Source organism: Clytia hemisphaerica, unplaced genomic scaffold (assembly GCF_902728285.1).
Source record: "Clytia hemisphaerica strain Z4C2 unplaced genomic scaffold, Clytia hemisphaerica genome assembly, whole genome shotgun sequence".
NCBI lineage: Eukaryota > Metazoa > Cnidaria > Hydrozoa > Leptothecata > Clytiidae > Clytia > Clytia hemisphaerica.
In genome coordinates, this window is record NW_027103722.1 from 129,623 (window position 1) to 153,325 (window position 23,703).

A 23,703-nucleotide genomic window follows, 5' to 3' on the forward strand; every position below is an offset into this window, starting at 1 on the left:
AAAACTCCCGGGGGTACTAGGGTTGCGAGCTGACGGGGGTGCCGCCCGACTTTCGAACTTTGCGGATCCTTACCGGGACTAAAAAGGAGAAAACAAAGGAAAATTTTGGAAATTTTGCGACCCTCAGCGGGACAAATTTGACCAATTTTGACCAAATTTCGATCTTTCAGGGGGTAAAAAGTTGAAATTTTCCTATTTTTCCGACCCTTTAGCGGGACTTTGGAAGTCCAAAAAAGGTAACCTTAAAGGAAGGGGAAAAATATTCGTCACTTGGCCGAAAGTTCGTCACTTTTCCCCGACGAAGTTTTCCCGATAAGGTACCGTACCCTCCATTCGGTCCATTTGCCTAAGCACCCCCCTCCCCGGTTTAAACTCAAAAAGTTAAGAACATCCGAAGGCCTTCAAAAATTACGTTCTTATAAAAAACTTAGCGAGTTTACATTATGAATTTGATGTTTTTTCCTGTCCCCTAGCGGAGACGGTTAGTTTTTTAGATTTTGTGTAGATCGTAACTGACCGAGGACAAGTGTATTTTTAATTAGCTTGTACTGTATCAAACTCGTCTTGCGAAAATAAAGAAACTATTCCTCGTGGCGTTCGAGAACAAGGTACAGGCTAGACTGTTAAATTGCATAATTTATTCCTCCTTCGTTGCCGGAAGATTTTTTCACTTTCACTTTCAATTTTATTCAAAACAAAATATAAAAGCATTAGAATTCTTAAACTTTATTTGTACTTTCAACGTTTACTAACTGGACTAACTGCAGAGCACAACACACTTGAAAGAATTTATAATGGACACTCTAAAGACACTTCTGCTTCTTCAAACAATATTGCTGACCTATGGAAAGGATTATTGTATCATTGGAGCTGGACCATCTGGTAAACATAATTTATTTAATAGTTAATTTAGAGTTTGTTCTGCTCTTGCAGTCTTGTCTGTGTCGTCAAAGAGAGGTCACATTTGTTTTCTCATCATTCTTTGTTTTAGACGATTCAAAAACTCTATTCCTTTATTTTTCATGACTTGAAACCAGGAATATTAGGACCCTGCCGACGCACCGGACTGTCCGGTGTATTTGTCCGGTGGGAAAAAGTATCCTTTCGCTACACCGGGCGCAATAAGTCCGGTGTCAGTCCGGTGTTGCATACAGGGAATTTTGAACGCCGGACATTTACAAAACAAAAAATTAAGAAAACCTGGACGCACCGAACTGGTCATGTCCGGTGTTTTCATTGTCCGGTGGTGGAAAAAAATATTACTTACTTACTTACTTACCGTGAGATGGGGTAACTTGCATCAGTGGAGGCTAACATGCATAGCCCTCAAATAAATGACCTGACTGGTCATTAAAACACAAAGTTAAATCAAAACAAAAATGGTAGAGTAGAGCTGTGAGCGGAGCTGCGTAGTTGTATTTTAATGACCAGCCAGGTCATTAATTTGAGGGCTATGCATGTTAGCCTCCACTGATGCAAGTTACCCAATCTCACGGTACTACAGTACTGTACTACTGTGAAGTTGGGTTTGCATCAGCGGAGGGAAACTTGCATAGCCATCAAATGACTGACCAATCAAAGCAGCAAAATTTCAAAACAAATGAACTAGGGTGCCGTGGTATAATGGTAGTCGACCTTGGCTTCTGTGCAGGAGGCCAGGGTTTTCGATTCCCACTCACGGCAGTTCACTTGGCAAGTTAACGTTCCTACGCCCGGGTCAACCCATACCATGTGAGGGGAATTGGGTAGTCAGTTCAAGGTGCTGACGGGACGCTCATTAGTAAGCGTCTATAGTTGCGAGAATAGGCTTCTAAAGCCTCCTGCAACTCAACCAAATAGAAATAGAAACTACGCAGCTCCGCTCGCAGGCAGCAGATTTCGCTTATTGCTCAGAGCGCGACGAGCAATTTTTTCCCCGATAATTAGTAATGGCTTGTCACTGTGCCGGGTGCATACTCGGCGCCTTGGGCCCCGCAGGGTTGCTAGTAATGGCTCGAATTTCAGTCAGGTTTAAAAAAGGGGTACTTTTACCCATATTATAATAACATTACCCCCGTCTTTTGCCAGTTCGGTATAATATATTATGAATTGCGTAGCTTTGCTGTGCGGCGAAGGGCTCAACTGATAGAGCGCTGGCTTCCGAACCTAAAAGTCTTTCTTTGGTGGTGGTTCGAATCCCACTCGGTGCTAAAATTAGACTGGTCGAAATTGATGGACAAATGATTGACAGGTATCAAAACTCAGTCAGAAATGAGAAACTAAGTCTCAGAAAGTAGAATAAACAGGTAAGGTGAAAGATAGGAAAGGGAAAATGGGTCGTCGCGCTCTGAGCATTTAGCGAAATGTCAGGCAGCTCTACTCTACCATTTTGTTTTGATTTAACTTTGTACCGTGTAGGCAGTCAAGGAAATCCTTGCATTTGCACGGGGTGTGTATTTGCAACAGTTTCATCGATTTTTTCCGACCCTGTGCAAATGAGCTAGAACGTGTAATGCAAAATGTGCAAAAATTAGCAAATCTCAACTTTAATTTAAAATGAAAATGGCATAAAACAAAGACGAATGGCATTTTCATTTTCTCTTTAGAAGATTCTTTAGCATTTTTAGAAAATTTTTGTCTACGGGTTAAAATTTTGATGTGTGCATTTTTTTATAATCAAGTGTAACATTTTTCCACTCTGTGTAAATGCAACGGGTCGCAGTGATCAAGTGTATTTGCACGGGGTTTTTTCATCACTTTCGTTTTCAACCCGTTGCATTTGCCGCATGTCGAACCCTGTGCAAATGCAAGGATTTCCTTGACTGATAGGGTAACTTGGTCTAATGTCGACATCCCTCCTCTAATTCCGATACCCTTTTTATCAGCTGAAATTGATAGAAAGGTTGAAACTGTTTTTCTTGGCTTAGTGGTCACAGAGGAATAATCTTTTTTCAATCAATGATTCAAACTTTTATATTATTCCTGTCTCTAAAAAAGGGTGTCGGAATTAAACGATTACGGTATCTTGATGACCAGCCAGGTCATTCATTTGAGGGGTATATAAATGCGTGTCAGCCTCCACTAATGCAAGTTACCCAATCTCACGGTTAGCTCTTTTCTTTTTTTTCCTGGCTGCCTTGGGGAGATAGTTCTAGATAGTGCTCAAAGCTAATAGATGTTTAGTGCAAGTGGGAGAACGCGATGGTCTTTTGAATAACTAATTTCTCCACAGCAGATGTTACCTTAGAGACAAGATGATTTATCACATTTCTACTTGGCTGAGGGAAAGTAATGTATGTGGAGTAATTTTTTATTCAATAGACCGTTGTGTTCTCCCTAAACGACTATTTTGCTGCTGATTGATAAACCTTCTCGTAAGGGGGGGGGCATTCGAAGTAACGGTATAACATGATTATGGTACTTTAGACATATGTAGACATGTAGACAAAGAACACATATTTTACTTTAAATAGGGGGCGCTAAAACCCAAACTTTTCACAATTACCTTCCCAGTTTGACCCTTTTTTGGTCCACCAACAACTCTGCTGAATATTAGGAAAGATATTTCAATCTTTACCAACACACATGAACAGCAATAACAGAGTGTCTATGGGGGATCTTTTATACATGTAGAAAACATGATATCAACTTTGAAAATACTTGACGTTTAAAGTTTCAGCTTAGCTTGTTTTGAGTTGTTGTTGATGTAGTCTAGGGTTGGGTTAGAATCCTCAAAAATTTTTGTGCTAGCTTTGCTTGCAATTATGATTTTACAATGTCATAGTTTCTACCCCCTTACATTTAACAATTAGGGGGGGGGTCTTGGATTTTGATGAAACGCATCATTGCATCATTTCAGTTATACTTTCTAAAGCAATCTTAAAGAGGGCAGACTGAAATTTTTATAGAATTTCTTAATTTCTCCCCAGACTGGATTTTAAAATGTATTTCCTAAGGGTGGTTACTACTTTTAAGGGGGGTCTTGACCCCTTTAAAAACTATGACAATCCTGTTGATAAAAACTTCTAATTGTCCTTCAAATAAATACCTCATGCTGAAACTTTGAAAAGTGTCTTGAAAATTTTTGGTATGTGTTTGGACCATAATGTGGGTGGTGTCATTACGTAACATGTGTCAATGGTACCTTTTTCAAAAGAAACAATTATGCATCAAATCATATGTGGTATTTACTTGATGACATTAACTGACATCCGAATGTTCATTCTTTTTTTCATTCTTTTTTTTTTTTGTGCTATCCATATTCATTCACAATGTATTTCTTCATTCAAATTATCAGGACTTCAGATGGGATACTTTTTAGAGAGAGCTGGAAGAGATTACATCATTTATGAAAGGGACCCTTCACCAGGTATCTTCATAAATGTTTTCTTTATTTCCCTTTGTTTATTCAAGAATACTAACTGCACAACAAATGGTTGAATTTCTGTATGATAGTTGCAATTATATATCGTACAATTTTTAAAGAATTGTCTACCGTACAAATTCTTGTATTTTTGATTATAAATTATAAAGAGACTTTTGATAGACAGTTTTGACTGATTCTAGCTTTTTGTAACTGGAAATAGGTTTGTTAAGAAGGTCTCAATATAGTTATAAAATGGATAGCATATGATTTTAGATTTCTTTCGCTTCGGATTAAAATCCTTTATAATGATTTACTTTAAAAGGATGGTTTTATAAAGTGTATCCACGTCATCGTACTTTGATTTCATTGAACAAAAGACACACAGGTAGGTGAAGTAGAAGATTCATCAAGATTCTCAAACTTAAAAACAAATTTCTTTGCAATGAATTGAATATTGTTCTTTGTAAACATTTTCTTACAAATAATTTGTTTTGATCCTGTATGAATGCAATATTGTTTATTCTTTCCATAAGCTCATTCGGTTCTGTTCGGTTAGGTTTTGAATCAATTATTCATGACAATTCATTTTTACTTTTTGATTATTTAAATCAAACAAAACTATTCAACAGCATTTTTTATTATTTATGATAATCTTCCCTTCAGGCAAAACAAACAAAGAATTCAATATGCGACATGATTGGAATTCTTTGATCAGTGACAATGATGATCTATTGATCACAAAATACAGCAAAGAATTTTTCCCTCCTGCTGATACCCTTGTAAGGAAAATAGCAATCTTGAAAATTAATACTATTAACCGTTCAGACAACCATTATAGTGCCTTGTATTAGTGATTATATTATTTTAGAAGGTATCCGCCCAGGGATCTACTGCTTTTGACCAATATCCTCTGGAACTTATAACCCATTCTTCAAAATTTTCTGGGTCCAATTGGATTTGCTCAGAAAACCAATTTTTCTTGCTCTGTGCAATTTTAGTTAGTAAGAAAATGAAAACAAACAATGGAATATTTAACTTAAAAACCTAGAAATCTTGAAATCTATTATAAAATTCTTTTAAATGTGAAAATAACATATCATCCATCAGCTCTTTTCTTAAAGGATATGGAATATTTTTACAGGTCAAATATTTGGATGATTATGCAAGAGTTTTAAAATTGAAAGCACAGTATAACACCAATATTTTGAATGTCACTTACTCAAATGAAGACAAAGCATACACATTAACAGATAAAAAAAATAAAGCGTATAACTGCAAAGTCTTAATTGTGAGGTATGATACTGGAGAAAAAACTTTTTTTTGGGATACTAATTTTTACCATATTTTTGCAATTATTTTTCTGTTGTTTTAGGTGTGAGAGTTATCAATAAATGTTTTCACTGTTTAATGTTCTATTCTCTTCAGACTTTTTGATACTTTCAAGGTTTTAGACCAATCTTTAAATTTTTTACTCTCCATCAGTATGCTATGTCTTTCAAATTTACTAAGAGACAGTGAAATACTTTACCTTTTCTTATTCTTATTTTTAGCACTGGAATGTGGGTGGAAAACTACCCTAAAGATGTCCCTGGGATTGACCTGACAGAGGTTAGTATGTGTAAAGGGTGTCTTTTCCTGTAGCTTAGTGACCAGGGGGAGGGTGGTGAGGCCAATACTTTGAAGCATTGAAAGACAAGAAGGAGGACAAAAGACCCCGCTGAGCCCCCCTTTGCTTATTTGCACTCTAAAATTACAAATTAGCAGTCTTTAGACTTGGTCCACGTAATTGTTGATGGGGATGGGGATACAAAAATACCTATTAGGAAAATTGCCTCCCTAGTTTACTCCAATTTTGGTCAACCCACCTGACTACAAAAAATATAGAATGCTAATTAATAATGTCTTATTAATTAAATAGCCATATGCAGACATAATCACCAACCTACAATTAGTATAATCCTGTCTGTCTGTATAACTTAGTCTCCAGACATTTAAGCTTATAAACAAATTATAAAATATTTTTGAATCTTTTTTCGGAGCAGAAATTTCTAATCGTATTTGATATCATTACAGGGATATCCAGAGATGTCGATCAATAAGGATGATTATGATGGGAAATCGGTTTTGATCATTGGTAGAGGTATGTCTAATTGATTCAAGATTCAAGACTTATACAACTTTGTTGTAGTTATATGAATGCAAACAACCTGTGCTGTCAAATAACGCTTTTTGAAATCTCTACCAATGCATCTTAATGTCTTGACATTTTTAATGTCGAGTCAGTGTATTTTGCTTTAAAGCATCAACAGGCTCAGGTTTGCAATCCTAAAAAGCCAAACCTAAAGCATTTGAGCCAGTCTAAGTTTGAAAATAGAACTGTCACAAATTTTACAAGAAACAAATCGCGAATTCATGATATGCACCACTGCAATGGCTTCACGAAATTATGCAACTTTTCTGTTTTTGTTCCACCCAATACGTCACTTTTTCTATTGTTAAAGTGACATATTGGGTGGAAAATTTTAAAAGTTCTCAGAAGACTCTGCAGTGGTGCATATCATGAATTTATGTTTTAAAGTTAAAATATAGTTAGCATATCACATAGAATAAGCATAGGATTAGCATACCAAGGCTGTCTAAAGGGTAGAAATTTGCTTATAAAAATTTAAATTTCTCTACACAAAAAGATGTAAACTAAAATCACGTTTTGTTATCTTACATAAAATGAAAACCACGCTTTTAATTATAAGTATGTTTTCTCTTGCTATTTGTTTTCTTTAAAAGTTTAATCATCTGCACGCTTCAGGTTATATTTATTTACTTTTCATTTATTTTGAAAAATGTGCCAACGTCACGACAAATACCTAGTAACTTCTTTTTCATTCTTCTTCAAACATTATACACCAAAGCTTATTTTTCATAATATTTTGTGTTAAAAAGCATGGAAGTTCTCATTTTTATGGTCCTTCCCTGAAATGTTGACGACAAATTTGTATTCCTAAGCTATAGAATTTCATTACACAAGGTTTTAAATTTCGACCCAAACGAAATTAATAAATTATAAAGTGAATTTCAAACATGTTTCAGAAATTGTCAAGTCCTTCGTCAAGTTTTTTATTTATAAAGTCTTGTTCAACCCTTCAAACCCCAGTCACGTGTATAGTAGGTCAAAATTACCCCTCCCCCCATACTTAAGATTTAAACTCCTGTCCACTTAATTTAAATGGGCAAAAAAGATTGTTTTTTAAAAGAGGATTTCAAAGAAAAAGTTGAAAGTTCTTAAAATGTAAGCGGAGAAATAATAATAAGATTTTTTAGGCTGAGCTTAGCAATTGATAGTTTTTAATCTCCGAGTTCCGAGTCTCCAAATTGTTTTAAATGTCAACAAAAACAGAAAACATTTCTCAGAAGTGCTATTAATTACAAATTGAATTATCTCAGATTGAGCAAGAGCGAAATAAATCTTTTTCGATCAAGAGAGTTCAATGGTCGATATTAAAAAAATATTTTAGTCACAAAGAATTAAAAAAACAACAAGCAGCGAGACTAAAAATGAAATTGAAATTGAAACAAGGGAAAACACTGACCAAACAGAAAAAACATAGAAAAAGACTTGAAAAACCTAAATAAAGATGGGGAAAACTCCAAACATCCAGAGGAGAACCATAAACAGACACTGCCCCAGCCACTACAGACCGTCGGTGAGAAAAAAATTTTTTGTTCCAAATGAAGTAAATAAAAAACTTCTCGGAAAGATACAAGTTCTTAAAAGGTTTTGGAAGGACCGTAAAAGAGATCTTTAAGGCTTAAATTCTACTAATCGTTCGACCATCGTTCAAATTGAATTTTTTTTTTTTTTTTTTAACAACAGGTAATTCAGGATTTGAGACAGCGCAACATTTGCTTGGTTATACAAGTATAACGCACATGATCTCTAGAAGTCGTTTAAAGTTCTCTTGGGAAACACATTACGTTGGCGATGTCAGGTATTATTCTTTTGAAATCTTTATGAAAGGGGTATTATCTACAGCGGCTGTAGTGAAAAGGTAGAGCATTCAGCTACGGTGTGCAAGGTCGTTGGTTCACCCTGACCGGTTTATACTAAAATGGTACTTCATTGATTCCTTTCTGCTTAATGCTCAGCATTAGAGAAGGAGAACCATCGAGGGTAAGACCATGTTCAGACGTTACGGTTCCGTTCCGAAACGAAACGGTTCCGAAACAAGTGTGAACGTCGAGATTCGAAACGTCAAAAAAGAAGACGTTACAAAGCAAAACAGATCGAAACTATTTCGCCCCACTATTTTCATCGGAGCAGTTCTTGCTCCGAAACGTTCCGAAACTAATGACACTCTCGATCGGTAACGGATACCACACCGAAACGATACGAAACTGTAACGTCTGAACATGGTCTCAATCTTTAATGATATTAAAACCATCTTGAAAAAGAACTCTTGACTGTAGGGACATGTTAAAGATATTTTGCTTTTGTTTCAACCCACCTTCTTTGTTGAAGGAAGAGTCTGGGAGAGTAGCTTTGCTTTGAAAAATTTCTCGATAAAGTTTTTTATAGCGGCGTTATTTACTATTGGCTAATAAATATTTTGTAAATTCACCTTATACAATTATAAAGCCCGGGGGCATTCCCGGTACGCTTTGAAACAGTTCTGATAATATACTTCTTATGAGATTGCATGACAGTCTTTTTAGTATGGAATCTTTAAAGTCTTATTTTATTGTTTATAGAGCTGTGAACGATGGACCCATTGATACTTATCAACTCAAATCGTTGGATGGACAGACAGGTCATTATCGTACATTATTATTTTTTGTTGAACATTCTTAGGAACATTTTTGGCTTAAAACTGAAAAAATCAAAAACATCTAAGGCTTCAGAAATCATCTCTGAAGTTTTTTCTTAATTCGGAATTGATTTTTGGTTCCTTCTGTTGTCCCCATCACATCACTCATCAAATCTCTCGAAATAAAACACAACTTCTCCTTCATTTCTCGATCAATCGACGAAACCAAAACATTTCAATAGCAAGCACAGTGGAGTCTCATGGCATGGACCAGGGGTTTAGGTACCCCCTAAGAAAATAGGTACCCCCTGAATTTTAGGTACCCCCAAAGAACAGATGTTAGTAGGTACCCCCTGTGATTGGTACCCCCTGTGACTTGAGTATATGTCAAGAAATGAAAAAAATTGTATATTTTTACAATTAAAAAGAATAATGATAGTTAGATAAAAGCAAGATAAAATATAGTTCCTAAGCCCCCAGGCCTTACTGCATAAAGGTTAGATACCCTCAGAGATCATAGGTACCCCCTGAAATTGAAAAAAAATCCAGCCCCCAGCCTTTTTCAGGAAGATTTCGGTTGTAGCCCCCCCCCCTGCGGGCTGGAGGGGGGGGGTTAATGCAATGAGTCTCCTTAACTCGAACACGCAGGGGGGGTGCAAACTTGTTCGAGTTAAGGAGGTTTGAGTTATGGAGATTTTGAGTTATGGAGATTCGTTTGTAAGGCATTGTTAACTGAAGGAACCATCATATTTGTTCGACTTGTTCGAGTTAAGGAGACATCCGAGTTAAAAAGGTTCGAGTTAAAGAGACTCTACCCTATTAATATGTTTTCCTGTTTTCTTTTATTTAGAGGTTGATCTTCGTGATATTTCATTAAATCGAAGTGTAATCGATGGAAAGATTTACATTCGATTTGGACATGGTGACGCCGAAAATGCTACTAATGGTAAGTGCTTCTCTTTCCTTCTTCGTCGAAAATATGTGAGCATAGTCATAGGGATTTATAAAGCCCGAAGGGCTAGATGTTGGGCTTTAAGCCATCGCAGGCAAAAAAATTGAATATCGGCAAAAAATATTGTTGTCATTGTTTTCGAAAACCTGCGAAGCTTCTGATTGGTCAAGCGCTGAAATTCTATTGTAATGTCGCGTGACTTAGGTCGGATTTCCTACCTAACCTCAGCACACTTTTCAGCCCCTCGGGCTTTTATAAATCTATGAGCATAATACGTGTCCGATTATGAAGACAAAAAACGATAGGCTTCTGCTCATCCTCTAGTGAAAAAAGTTTGTTATACAGAAGCTGCTTTATAATTCTCATTGAAAAAAACATTCAAAAACTAAAAAAACATTTGAAAAAAAGGCGTACATGGCAAAAATAGAATCTGTCTGACACTGGAATGTCTTCACTTTTATAATTTTTGTTTATATTCTAACTCGCATTCGAGTTACTGCAACTTAACAACTCGCCAAAAACGAACAATCTGCTACCATAATAAGCCACTGTAGCGGGAAGGCAAGCAATACACTATTAAATAGACCTATATTAGGAAGTTTATCTATAGAGAGGTCTGCGATTCAGACTAAATAAACATACTTATTTTTACAGTTGAAGATAATTTGGCAGTGCGACTTGGTTACGATAAAATCTTACGATGCACAGGTTTCAAGGTAAGTTAAAGAACGTCGTGTCTCCTACATTTTGCTTACACTGCATTTTTTAATTAAATAAAGTTCAAAACATTACCTTATCGGGGAAAACTTCGTCGGGGAAAAGTGACGAAATTTTGGACAAGTGACCATTATTTTCCCCGACGAAAATTTTCCCCGACGAAGTTTTCCCCGATAAGTTACCCCTCTCCCGCGCTGCTTGAGCAAGAATCTTGTCAGGGTGAGAGGTGCGCCTCATTTTTGTCTCATAGAATAAACTTTTTAGTATTATACGATTGCGTGAAAACCATGCGGTCCGCGCTATTTATAAATTTAATCTTTCAAGATAAGGTAGAAATGTTTTCTCGCCTTCTCTTGTTCTTATATATAAATTTTGGGTAAAATATCAGATCTTCGCGATGTCTTCATCTTATTTTGAGTCGAACGGAGCCCAAGAAAGATTTTGGAATTTCGTTAACCTGCGGCTTTTTCTTTGATTGTTACCTTCAATTAAGGTCGAGATCTCATTTACACGTTTTTTTATATAAGAACAAACAATATAAGAACATAAGGCTTCGATGATCGAAATGTTAAGAACAAGTTAAGAACATTTGAAGGTTTTGCAGACTCGATTTCTTAGGAAAATGGACAAAAATGATCAAAAAATGGTGAAAATAAGAACATGTTAAGAACATTTTTAGGCTGAAAACCCAAAAAGTTTAGAACATCTAAAGGCTTTTTAGAATATTAAAAAAACGTGTAATCTCGGACGTTCTTTAGAATATAACGGTTTCTAACTGAACTTGTAATGAGTAAAAAACATCATAACGAGAAGACTGCAATTATTTTTCATTCCATTTTGTGAGAATGTATTTTGTGGCTAATGGGAGCTTAATAAACGCGAATCCCTCCCAGTTGGCACACAACGTTTTTTCGACGTTCATCTAACGTTCACAACGTCCATATAACGTTAGATGAACATTGAAACAACGTTGCGTGTCAGCTGGGCTTGAAGCAGGTAATTGAATTGTGGTTGTCATCAACCTACAGGGAAATGCTTAACTAATTTGCCGCTAATTTAGTTTTAAGACAATTAATTCCAGCACGTTATTAGCAAGCTTAACATGCTCATAATTTGTGTCGCAAGGAAAGTTAATTACGTACATACATAGTGTCTTTACTTCCTAGAATTTACACGTTATTTAAAGAACAGACTTTTTAGCGTTTCCTTCAATGGAATATCAAAGAAAACATACTTCTATTGTATATGCGCAAGATTGCTTTAATGTAGCTTGTAGCCTAATACATTCTGTACCATTGAGTTTAAAGCCCAACTTAGGGCTAGATTAAAATCTCTAACCTTTCTCAGGCAAGAAAAAGTGAAGCCATTTGTTTCCCATCCAGAACGCGCAATCATGACGGATTGTATCTAGCGGTTCCTTTGTTTTTGAGGACTACATTTTTTAAAATCTAGTGATAGATTTTAATTTCAATCCGGCGTTTGTGTAAAAACCACGCGCGGGCGTTCTGGATGGGAAATAAGTGGCTTCATCTCCCATCCAGGAGTCTCGAGTCTAGCCCTTCGGGCTTGGAAGTCAATGGCCTATACCAGACGACCCATCGTCATTTATTGCAAAGTGAACCCTAGTAAACAAATGAAATTTTAGCAACCAGTGTAGATACAGGCTAATGATTTCGTTAAGCTCCAATTAAAACTTTTTCTTTGCGTTTATGATTTTTCGGCGATTAAAAAAAAGTGAATTCTCGATATTAAATACTCTCATTCAAACACGTGGTTTAGCTACGAGGTGCTGATAAGATTAAAACTCGTTTGTACTGTACACGTTTTTTTATAAGAACAAACTATATGAGAACATAAGGCTTCGATAGATAAAATGTTAAGAACAAGTTAAGAACATTTTAAGACTTTGCGGACTCTAAAACAGCCGATTTCTTCGGAAAATGAACAAAAAGACTAAAAAAGTAGCGAAAATAAGAACATGTTAAGAACATTTTTAGGCTTAAAACTCAAAAAGGCTTCAAAAATTTTGGATGTTCTTATAAAAGAAAAGTTGTATAGGAAACTCGATTCCATTAACCATCGAATATCAATTTGATTCAACATGATTCTAATAATAAGCAATTTAAAAAGATTTTTTCAAGATACTAAATTTATGGCTCATTTTCTTGAAAAGCCTCTGTTAGAAAATATCAATGAAGTTCATAAGCGAAAGTGTCTAAAATTTATTTCGCTACAGACAACTCTCTCTTATTTGAGCCTCTGAATTCTTCTCTAATTCGAAAAAAATTTGAACAAAATATTATATTTTTCAATAAAATATTAGTCCTCTCAGCTAAAAATTAGTATAAAACACTTTTTTTGTAATTCAAATCTTTTTCTTATTGGGCTCTTCCAGAAAATATCCGTGCATGGGGGTTGGAGGAAGTGTCCAAGGGGTCATGTCCATAATGCTTTCCGAGGGTTAGAACTGCTTTCCGGGGGTCTACACAATGTCCAGGGATAAATTTTCAAAAAATATTATATCCTCCACCCCTCATATTCAATTTTTTTCTGGAAACGCCCATCCGAAGAAAATTCTTGGTCCATTGAAGAACGATTTAGAGGGGTCAAGCTGGAGTTTTTACAAGTTCTTTGATGACTCTGTTGGTCGTTAAATGTTGAGACAAACGATTTTATTACTTTTTCTAAAGAACGCGTCATCCCTATTGTTTAGAAATAACCAATCAGTTAAGCATCTTGTAAATTGTAAAAACTCCAGCTCAAACTGTACTTTGATTAATTTTAAACAAAACGTATGAATTGGGTTCATGCATGTCAAAGATAAGAATTAGTTCCCCCTTAATTATAAACGCGAAGTCGATTATTTTCCACATATGTTGCGCACATAATAAACTAACAATTGAATAACAATTTATCACCAGATTTTGAAACATAAAGAGACTGCTAGATCCACATCTAATTTATTTAATTTTTGTTTTCTTAGTTTGATCGTTCGATCTTTGACAAATCAGTAAGACCAGCACGATCAGATGTCGCCAAAAAATTCCCTGAAATCACACACAGCTACGAGTCCACTAAATCTAAACATATGTTTTTCAGTAAGAAAGTGCTATTTTTGTTCATTTTTTCTTCATCCTACCTACCATAGGCTACGTCATATCTTCCTTCGTTTCGAGAGTAAAACTCCTACTCTTCGGGATATGCGCACTGCTCTTGTTTTAAATATTGAAATTCCTCTATATACATCGCATGCGCACCAAGAGAAAGGCCTTAAATCCTGGAGCTGTCTATTGTGTAGACTAACTTACCATCCCTCCGACTAATATCCACTGCCTGAAATTTATAAGGTTTCCAACATCAGAATATTGTATTTTAAGTTTAATAATCGGTCGTTCTTAACCTGTCTTAACACGAAAACCGATCTTAAAAGGCTGTCGTCACACCGCGAAAGTTTTCAAGTAATTTATGAAAATCTGATAATGTTTGTAGGTGCAGAAAATAATTCAGGTTGCCGTTTAAGAATTTACTGTTTTTTTATTTTAGCTGGTGTGTCCACGCATTCGTTGGATTTCCGTAAATCGGCGGGTGGCTTCATCCACGGATATCGTTACACAAGTGAGAACATGAATTTGTTTAGGTTGAAGATTTTTCATTACACCTGTATGGCTGGAATTCGACCCCTGTTTGAAAATAGTCAAATGCCAAAACTTAATACACTGGTTTCCCTTATCGTTCACCCACTTCTGGGCTATCCGTTCTGCTCACAGCGTTTTCTTAGGAGTAAAGAATCGAAAGTTTTTAAAACATTAGATTTAGTTTTCCAGGCCAGGCAAGTTTCGGTTAAAGCGTCCAAGCGACATCTATAAAACATCTTTAACATACAAATAATTTTTTATCAATGTTGTGTGCCGCCTGAAATCATTTTAAAATTGATTCTAAACACTTCTCTACACATTTTTTCACCTATTTCTAGCTCGCACACTTCATCGTTATTTGGAGTGGCGCTACGAAGGCGTTCAATGGCCGGCTACTGTGGTCCCCGCCAAGGATCTTTTGAATTTCATCATCAAACGATTGAATGAAGCTTCGGTGAGAAACTAATACACGTTTTTTTTTTTATTAGAACACCTAAAATTTGGCTGAGCCTGGATGTGCTTATTTTCTTTAGCAATTTTCAGCCTAAAATGTTCTTAAATGCATTCTTAATTTTTCAGACTACTCTAAATCGACAATATGATACAAAATAAAGAGGACTTAAATTTAGCAAAATTTGGACAATATTTGACTCTCGACTTTTGAAGATCCACCCCTAAATTCGGTTAAAACTGCTTAAAAAGAGGAAAAAATTGTAGTTTCTTGTCATTTTTTTCCAAACTGAGGCTGGGCATGTTCTTAAGATGTTCTTAATTTTTCGACGAATTTCAGCCTATATGTTCTTATAAACTAGGTTCTAATAAAAAAAAAAACGTGTAGAGATAAAGAGCTGGGAGCAACTGATAAAAATGTCCACACCTTTTTTACCCCTGGCATATGTTTTCTGTTAAAAGTAGGAGTAGAGGATCCACACCAGGAAAATATATACCTTAAGGGGACTTATTTTGGCGGCGACTAATTTTGGCGATTTCGGTGAATTTAGACAAAAGTCGTTAAAATTAAAATAAGTATCTTTTTGGCAGTTTTTAAAATATGTATTGAGCCAAATTTTCCAATGGAACATTGATAACTTCGAAGAGTAACCATTGTTCTTGTTTTTCATTGATAGGGTATTTATCAAATGTTTTCAGCACTCGTTGACGTCATGATTATTCGTAAGTTTATTTGTCACTTGTACATTCCATAATGATATTATTGTCCTTCTAAAAATCATATCTGCATAACTCGAACCCTTTTTCCTTGGTTCATGGGAATAATTTCGGCTATATTAGATCTCTTGAGTTGAAGCTCTCATGGCAAAATCACTTTACTCCTTTGAACTTTTTCTTAAAAATGACCGAAGGACCAACTCCAACAAATTTCAGAACTGTATAACCTATTTGAAGTATCCTCGGAATTTTTATCATAAAAACCCTGAATAATTTGATTCTCCAAACTTTGAAAACGTACTGGTTATAAGGCTATGCTTCAAAGATCAGCAAACATTAATTTTTTGAGGACACCAATAAAAAGTATGTAGGCCACAATACACAGGTTTCAAAATAAAAGTCTAAAGACAAATTACGCTTTTACTCGAAATTTTTATGTGCTTGTTACATAACATTTATTTTTGATTGGTTCGAATTTATTGACACTATTGATAAAGTTATCAGCTGTAAGTTGTAAAGCAAGTAACATGGGAATAAAATTCAAGTGAACTGTTTCGAGTAATCACATATTTTGACTGCACCGATATGATTTTGCAACCTGTGTATTCAAAATTGAAACACAGTGGAATTTCTATAATTTGAAAGGTAAGGGAAATCAAAACTGTTTGGGCTGTAATATAATGAAACATTCGAGATTATGTAGGTTTGGGTTATTAATGATATGCACCATTGCAATGTTTTCTGACGTTACATCATAGACCTGACAGTCGATTGGTTGTAAGTGACGTAAAATCAGTCAATACGTCACTTACAACCAATCAAATATTGGATCCGTGATGTAATGTCACGAATTGAGACTGAACTATGATATTCAATCGTTACTTCAGGTGAAGATGGGAACATTGAGTATTTAGAAGAAGTTGGTATTGGAATGTTGCCCAAATTCAAAGGTAAATCTCATGTCATGGTGGTGAAAAAGTTGGCAATTTTTGACTCATCAGGTTTTTTCATAAACCCTAGCCTTTGGTCAATCATGATTAGACCATGTTCGCACGTAATGGTTCCGTTCAAAGATTTATAAGAGCCCGAAGGGCTAGATGGCGTGCTTTAAGCTCTTCCAAGCAAAGAAAAGTGAATATCGCAAAAATTATTGCTGTTATTGTTTTCGAAAACCTGCGAAGCTTCTGATTGGCCAAGCGCTGAAATTCCATTGTAATGTAATCGAATCTCGGCACACTTTTTAGCAAAAGCACGATATCTAGTCCTTCGGGCTTTATGAATCTATGGTTCCGTTTCGCTCCACAAAGAAATGAAGCCATTCTAATTTTTTCTGTGCAATTCCTCCAGAAAGATTTGGCTTATTTGAAAGTGACCAAATAAAGGCAATAAAAAAACCACACGATGGTAAAGAGTAACTGAGTAACTGAGTAGGGCTACGCCTTCAATGTCACAATAAAGTTTGTCTCGCTTCCATGGTTCCATCCAGAACTTAGTCTACGAAGATAGTCCGGAAGCTAGTCTAGTCTGTCTTCTCGTCGTAGACCCTGTGAAAGAAAGCATAATATGTCTAAAAGTCCTCGAAACCTTCTAAAGTCTGAATATCACAGGCGAATCCATTTGTGGATGCCAGCCGCCTCTACGAATTCTGGCCACCTACGCAAGATATCGTTTCTTAGTAACGTAATGAACGTTAGACCATCATGTTTTGATGATTTGAGTCGGTTGGTTTAATCAAACTTATGAATTTCTATTCTATTATAGAGCACACTGGGCGCAATTACAACCGTGTCATTGTTTTGAATCTTGAATATGGTAAAAACTTCTCTGGACCAGGGTACGTCAATTTCTTTGGATTGCTTTTCATTTTTCACTTTATGGATGGATTAACTGTACACTAAGCTGTAATCTATTGAATATTCTGGACCATTTGCCAACATCAACCTTAAACTACTGAAAGGTAGCCTTCTTTTACACATTACGTTTCCCTCTCTATTCACAGAAAAGACCCTTTCAAGGAAGACCGCGCCACAGGAGACGCCCAAGAAGCACACGCCTCAAATTTCCTCCACCCCGTATTGTATTACTACAAAGGTGAAATCCCAAAATTCCCTGAAGCGTTAAAATTGCCGAGACCGAATCGATTGCATCACATGGTCGAAGATTTCTTAACGGAATGGTAAAAGAAACTTTGTATTGCATACTTCACACATCTTTTCAGACTTCAAGGGAAATAAAAAGGGGGCTGGGTTATAGTGAATAACATATGACTCTTTAATTCGATCTTCAAGGGACCACGAATTTTGTTCGAATTAGGGAAAGATTTAAATTATGGAGAGTGTTTTTATATGACCTTCAAGCTGAGCGGGGCAATACTTTAGTTCGAATTACAGAGAGATTCGAATAATATAATTTCGAATTAGAGAGAGTTGACTGAATGTTTTCTTTTATCCCTTAGGTTTTACCTATTATTACCACCTTTTTTATCATATTTTTATGTGTCTAGAAACACTTTCTAGTGCAGTGTTTGCAACAGAGATTATTTTCTTACTTTTTAGGGTGACACCATATACTCACATTATGCCGTTGAGATGGTTTCTAGAAAATGTCTTTGAAGATGATTTGAGAAATTTCTACGCTGAATCTTGTTTCGAAGTAAGTTACATCTAATATAAAATTTTCATTCGCGAACTTACAGCCAGTACATAACCGCCAAATATCGCAATTGAAAAAATGTTGGTCTTGTACAGGCTTATGGAAGCTGAAAGAGACTTCGGCATCTTTCTGGAAACTCGCGCGGTAGAAACCTAGGGAACAATTTTGGTTTTTTTTTGCAGATCTTGATTTTTATCAAATATAGACTGATGAGGCAATTTTAATTTGCTTCTCAAATTGAAAAAACACCATATTTCATTTTCTTTTTTTGGACCTACCCCGGTGGAGGTCCTATAAATTAACCTGTGTTTGTTCGTCCGTCCGTCCGTTCGTTCGTTCGTTCGTCTGTTACCAACTTTTCTCAGGATTGAATCATAGGAATCTTTTGATTTTTGGTACAAAGGTGCAAAATGGTGGTGGCCAAAATGTGACGGAGCCCGATTTTCGAAAAAAAAAATTTTTCGGCCAATTTGGGCCAAAAAACGGCTAAAAAACGGGTTTTTTAGACTTTGTGAAAAATTGGATCATTAATTTTTTCTGACTTTTTGTATGAAAGTAGGGTACCATCATAGGTAAAAGATGCATCAAGCATATTTTTGCAAAAAAATTTGTTGGCTCAAAAAACGCATGTTTATCTATAAGAATCACTATTAATAAGCATACATCAATGTTCTTAGTCAAATTACTCAATTTTTTTATGAGATAGATGTTTCTTTTGCTCATGAGGGCTTACTTTTTGTTGCTTAGCGTGTTTTTATAGAAAAACTGGCCAAATTCGATATTTTTTTATAAGCACATTATCAATTACTTAGGTATTAGCTTTTCTCGAGATTGGCTCTTTCATTCTTTATGATTTTTTGCACAAAGATGCATAACTTTAAACCCTCAAATGTGACGGAGCCTGATTTTCGAAAAAAAATGTTTTTGGGCAAATTTGGGCCATAAAACGGCTAAAAAAAGGGTTTTTTGGACTTTGTGAAACATTGGATCATTGTTTTTTTCTGATTTTTTACATTAAAGTAGGTAAAAGATGGCTCAAGCAGATTTTTGTGAAAAAAGAATTTTTCAGCTAAAAAAACGCATCTTTATTTATAAGAATCACTATTAATAAGCATACATCTATGTTCTTAGTATGGCTGGCCGCATGTAGCAAAATTCAATACTTTTTTATTTTTATTCAATATCCATATTTATATTCAATTTTCTATATTCATGTTCAATTTTCTATATTTATATTCAATTTTCAATATTCATATTCAATTATTTCATATTTTCATTCAATAATTATTGTCAATAAAAAAGATATTGCCAATAAAAAAAATATTGTCAATAAAAAAATATTGCCAATAAAAAAAATATTGTCAATAAAAAAATATTGCCAATAAAAAAATTATTGCCAATAATTTTTTTCTCATTCAATAAGTTTTTAGCAAACGTTGAATGTATTTTGTCTCTTCAAAAAAATCACGTGACAACATTTCAACATTTTTTACACCGGTCACGACTCACGTGATATAATTCGTGATTCTTTCGCACGAAAAATAAACATGTGAATATTTTGAATAGCTTGGAATAACACAAACAAAATAGTAATTCCTTCAAAAGAAATCTTTTCTGTCTACTCATTTGTGCTTAGTTGTAGGGAGGGGGGGCTAGGCAGATATATACGGGTCTTAAGGGTCGATTTTTTAGGGTCACTTTTTCGCCAGATCTCTCTAGAAGTCAGGCTTGTCCGAATTCGCACATACCTGACATTCTCCAAACCTAGTACCCCTGGACATTTTTCTAGGCAGGGACTTTTTGGGAATACCCCCAATATCACATAAGTGACCCTCGCCCGTTTTATTCTATTTCCCCATAAGTACTCACCCCTGCTTATTCCACCACCTACAATTATGCATAAAATTATGCCCTCACGTTTCTTTTCGTTTTTTTTCACTCAACAGTGCATTATTTTACCGAGTTCAAACCCTTGTAATACAGTATATTACCGTGTCTCTTTTCTTAAGAATTACCCTGGGATATTTAAAAACGGTGAGAATCATACAAATATGGATAAACATTACGTAACATTACGTCACAAAACTTAAAATTTAAATAACTCATAAACTATTAATGATATCAATATGAAATTTTGACAGAACAAATATATCATAATTCTCTAGAAGTAAAACTTTCAAAATCTCCTGAAAAATGATGACGTCAGCATTTTTAAGCCATTTTCGATTTTTGGCCATAAAAAATGACGTCATCATTTTTTTCAAAAGATTTTTAACTCAGAAGTTTTCTTACATCAATATCTATTTGTGGTCAAAATTTGACGTTTATATCACTTTTAGTTCACGAGATATTCAAATTTTTAGTTTTATGACGTAATGTTATGTAATGTTTATGACGTCATAATACAGGTTTTTGGGCTATAACTTCTTATAGCCTCAAGTTAACACCTATCACGTTGATCTACATCACAAGGTGCTTCTTTCCAGCTATGTTTGACATTTTGAAAGTGAGTGGAACTGGTTCACTTTTGCTTTGGACATGCCGTATTAACTCACTTGAGCATTGTTGTATGGCTGAGGTTCCAAGTAAACAATCACGAATTCCTTAAGTGATCACGTGATATATCTATTGTGGAGACCTTTATTCAACCTTTACTGAAAACTTATTGAATGAGAAAATTTATTGGCAATAATTTTTTACTGCCAATACTTTTTTATTGGCAATATTTTTTTCATTGGCAATACTTTTTTTATTGGCAATACTTTTTTATTGGCAATATTTTTTTATTGGCAATACTTTTTTTATTGGCAATATCTTTTTTTATTGGCAATATTTTTTTTATTGGCAAATATTTTTTTTATTGGCAAATACTTTTTTATTGACAATAATTATTGAATAAAAATATGAAATAATTGAATATGAATATTGAAAATTGAATATAAATATAGAAAATTGAACATGAATATAGAAAATTGAATATAAATATGGATATTGAATAAAAATAAAAAAGTATTGAATTTTGCTACATGCGGCCAGCCATATCTTAGCCAAATTACTCAATTTTTTAATGAGAAAGATGTTTTTTTTTTGCTCACGAAGTCTTGAATATGAAAGATTATTTCAAGAGCATTGAAATTTTGGTTTCTAAACGTTTTTTTTTATAAGAAACAAACGACTAATTTTAATAGATCGTCACTATTTGTGTTCTGAATGATTATTTAACGGTCATGCTCACGTAGATATCAATTATATTTGTTAAATGTATAACCAGGTAGGTCCATAAAAGTATCGCTTGTTCTTTTCATCATAGTTTGCAATGACGGGAATGGAAGCACCTTTACAATGTCGAGAAGAATATTTGAACGGTATGACTTCTTCTTCTTCATTTTCATCTTCATTTTTGTCTACAGTCCCTTAGTTCGCTTTGCTATGACTCACGACCCACGATTTTCTACCGACTCTTTAAAATTGAAAAAAAATGAATACGAGATACCTGGGAGTGAGGGTTACCCGATTCTATAATTCCGCCAATTTTTTCTCCAAATTCCGTCAAACTCCCGGGGGGGGGGGTACTACCCTTGTCGACCGACGGGGGTGCTCCGCTGAGGTTCAAAAAATGGACCCTACGTGGGACTCGAAATTTGCGAAAAAAGTGACCCTGAATGGGACTGATTTTTGTCAAAAATTCCGCGAATTTTGAATATTTAGTTTTATTACCTTTTTTGAATGTTTTTTGCTATCACCAAAACCCGGGATATTTCATTCTTTTCTTGGTGAGTTCCACTCTGACGATTTTTCAAAAATTCAAGATATTCATGACTTAATGTTTTCTACGGAAATACCTCGATTTTAGCCTGTAGTGGCAAGTTTAAACTAGACAAAAGTTGTACAAAATTTGCCACTACTGGCAAAAACCGGGGTCTTTTCGTAGAAGATCTTACGTCATGAATATCATAGAAGAAGAAAAGAAGCCTTTTTTGACGCAAATTCGATTTTTTCGCTACTGCAAAAGTTTAAAGTGACGTCAAAAAATCGAATCTAACATTCGAAAAAGTCGCAAAGTGGAAAAATTAAAGTTCTGCGTAGAGAAAAAGTCTAGTATAGGCCATTATCCGGAAGTTAACCTTCCTTCATCTCGCTATTATTGAACTTTAATTTTTTTTTTCTAGGTGGATCCATTTTATCCAGACAAGCGCAAGTTGTCTCTTGAAATATTTTTTGAATCAATGGAATTTCAAAAGGATTTTGATGATGGAAACTAGACAAAAGGATTTTGATGATGGAAACTAGACAAAAGGATTTTGATGATGGAAGCTAGACAAAAGACTTGGATGGTTTTGATCCGCTTCTGAAAATTTAGTGCGATCGATGGCCAAAGTTTCATTCTGCAATTACTGGGATTTTGGCGATAAAAGAATTTGCTTTGCTGGTATTTCTTTAGAAGAGTAATATAAGAGAAATATTTAGAGAACAAGTAGATTGGGCAGTCATTTTGATAAGGGGTTTTGACCATGAATATGTTAGTGTTTTGATAAATACAGTGTGTCTAAACCTCGTCCCCGTGTATTCGCAGGGAACAAGGTTGAGTGCGTCTAAAAAAGTCGAACCAGAACTCCATTTAATTTATAGTGAAGAAACAACCTAAACAAAAACATCAGAATTTAAATTAATATTTTTTCGAACTCACTTAAAGTCAACCGACTTGTACCTTGAATTTTTAGTCACAAGCTAACAAAGTATATTCACATTGAGTCTGCTAAATGACGTGCCCTACGTGCCCACGTGCCCTCATTTTTTTGACGTGCCTTCGTGCCCTACGTGCCTTACGTGCCCTCGTGCTCGCGTGCCTTACGTGCTCAACGTGCCTACGTGCTCGCGTGCCCTCCGAAATTTTACGTGCCCGACGTGCCTACGTGCTTACGTGCTTGCGTGCCCAAAGTTTTGACGTGCCCTCGAATTTTGACGTGCCCTAAAATTTTGACGTGCCCTCGAATTTTGACGTGCCCTCAAGTTTTGACGTGTTCTCAAATTATGACGTGCCCTCAAATTTTGACGTGCCCTCGAATTTTGACGTGCCCTCGAATAATTTCGACGTGCCTTACCTTGATGATTCATTATCAGAAGACATTTCGTCCCTCTCCTATGAAGTCTTCTGTGAAGTTAAACTGTTCCTCGTTTTGCACACAAAAATCGCAAAAAGTCGACACAAAAGAGTAAAAATCAAAAATCACCGTATTTACTTATCATCATATTGAGTACACGACACGCTTCACAGCTTTTAATAAGATTGTCCTTGAATATATTCGCGAAAGCCATCGTTTTCGAATGTCGCTTATTTACACATAAGAATATCGTTGATTTACTATTTTCTTTTTAATTAAAAGTGCAGACACAGACAATTTGTATAAGAAAATGTGGGCATACTGGATAAGT

At 35.3% G+C, this 23,703-nt stretch overlaps 1 protein-coding gene across 1 annotated transcript; it reads left to right on the plus strand.

Annotated features, from left to right (window-relative positions):
• Window positions 1–671: 671 nt before the first annotated feature.
• On the plus strand, window positions 672–23,013 carry LOC136804565 (FAD-dependent oxidoreductase domain-containing protein 2-like). Its single transcript, XM_067061162.1, has 21 exons — window positions 672–882; window positions 4,277–4,348; window positions 4,668–4,730; window positions 5,009–5,124; window positions 5,487–5,638; window positions 5,896–5,953; window positions 6,419–6,485; window positions 8,217–8,331; window positions 9,092–9,150; window positions 9,998–10,093; window positions 10,754–10,815; window positions 13,800–13,914; window positions 14,360–14,431; window positions 14,790–14,905; window positions 15,579–15,624; window positions 16,506–16,568; window positions 17,380–17,452; window positions 17,618–17,794; window positions 18,174–18,270; window positions 21,581–21,635; window positions 22,440–23,013. Exons 1-21 carry the CDS (start codon window positions 795–797, stop codon window positions 22,478–22,480), a joined length of 1,803 nt encoding a protein of 600 aa, XP_066917263.1. The 5' UTR covers window positions 672–794; the 3' UTR covers window positions 22,481–23,013.
• Window positions 23,014–23,703: the final 690 nt, after the last annotated feature.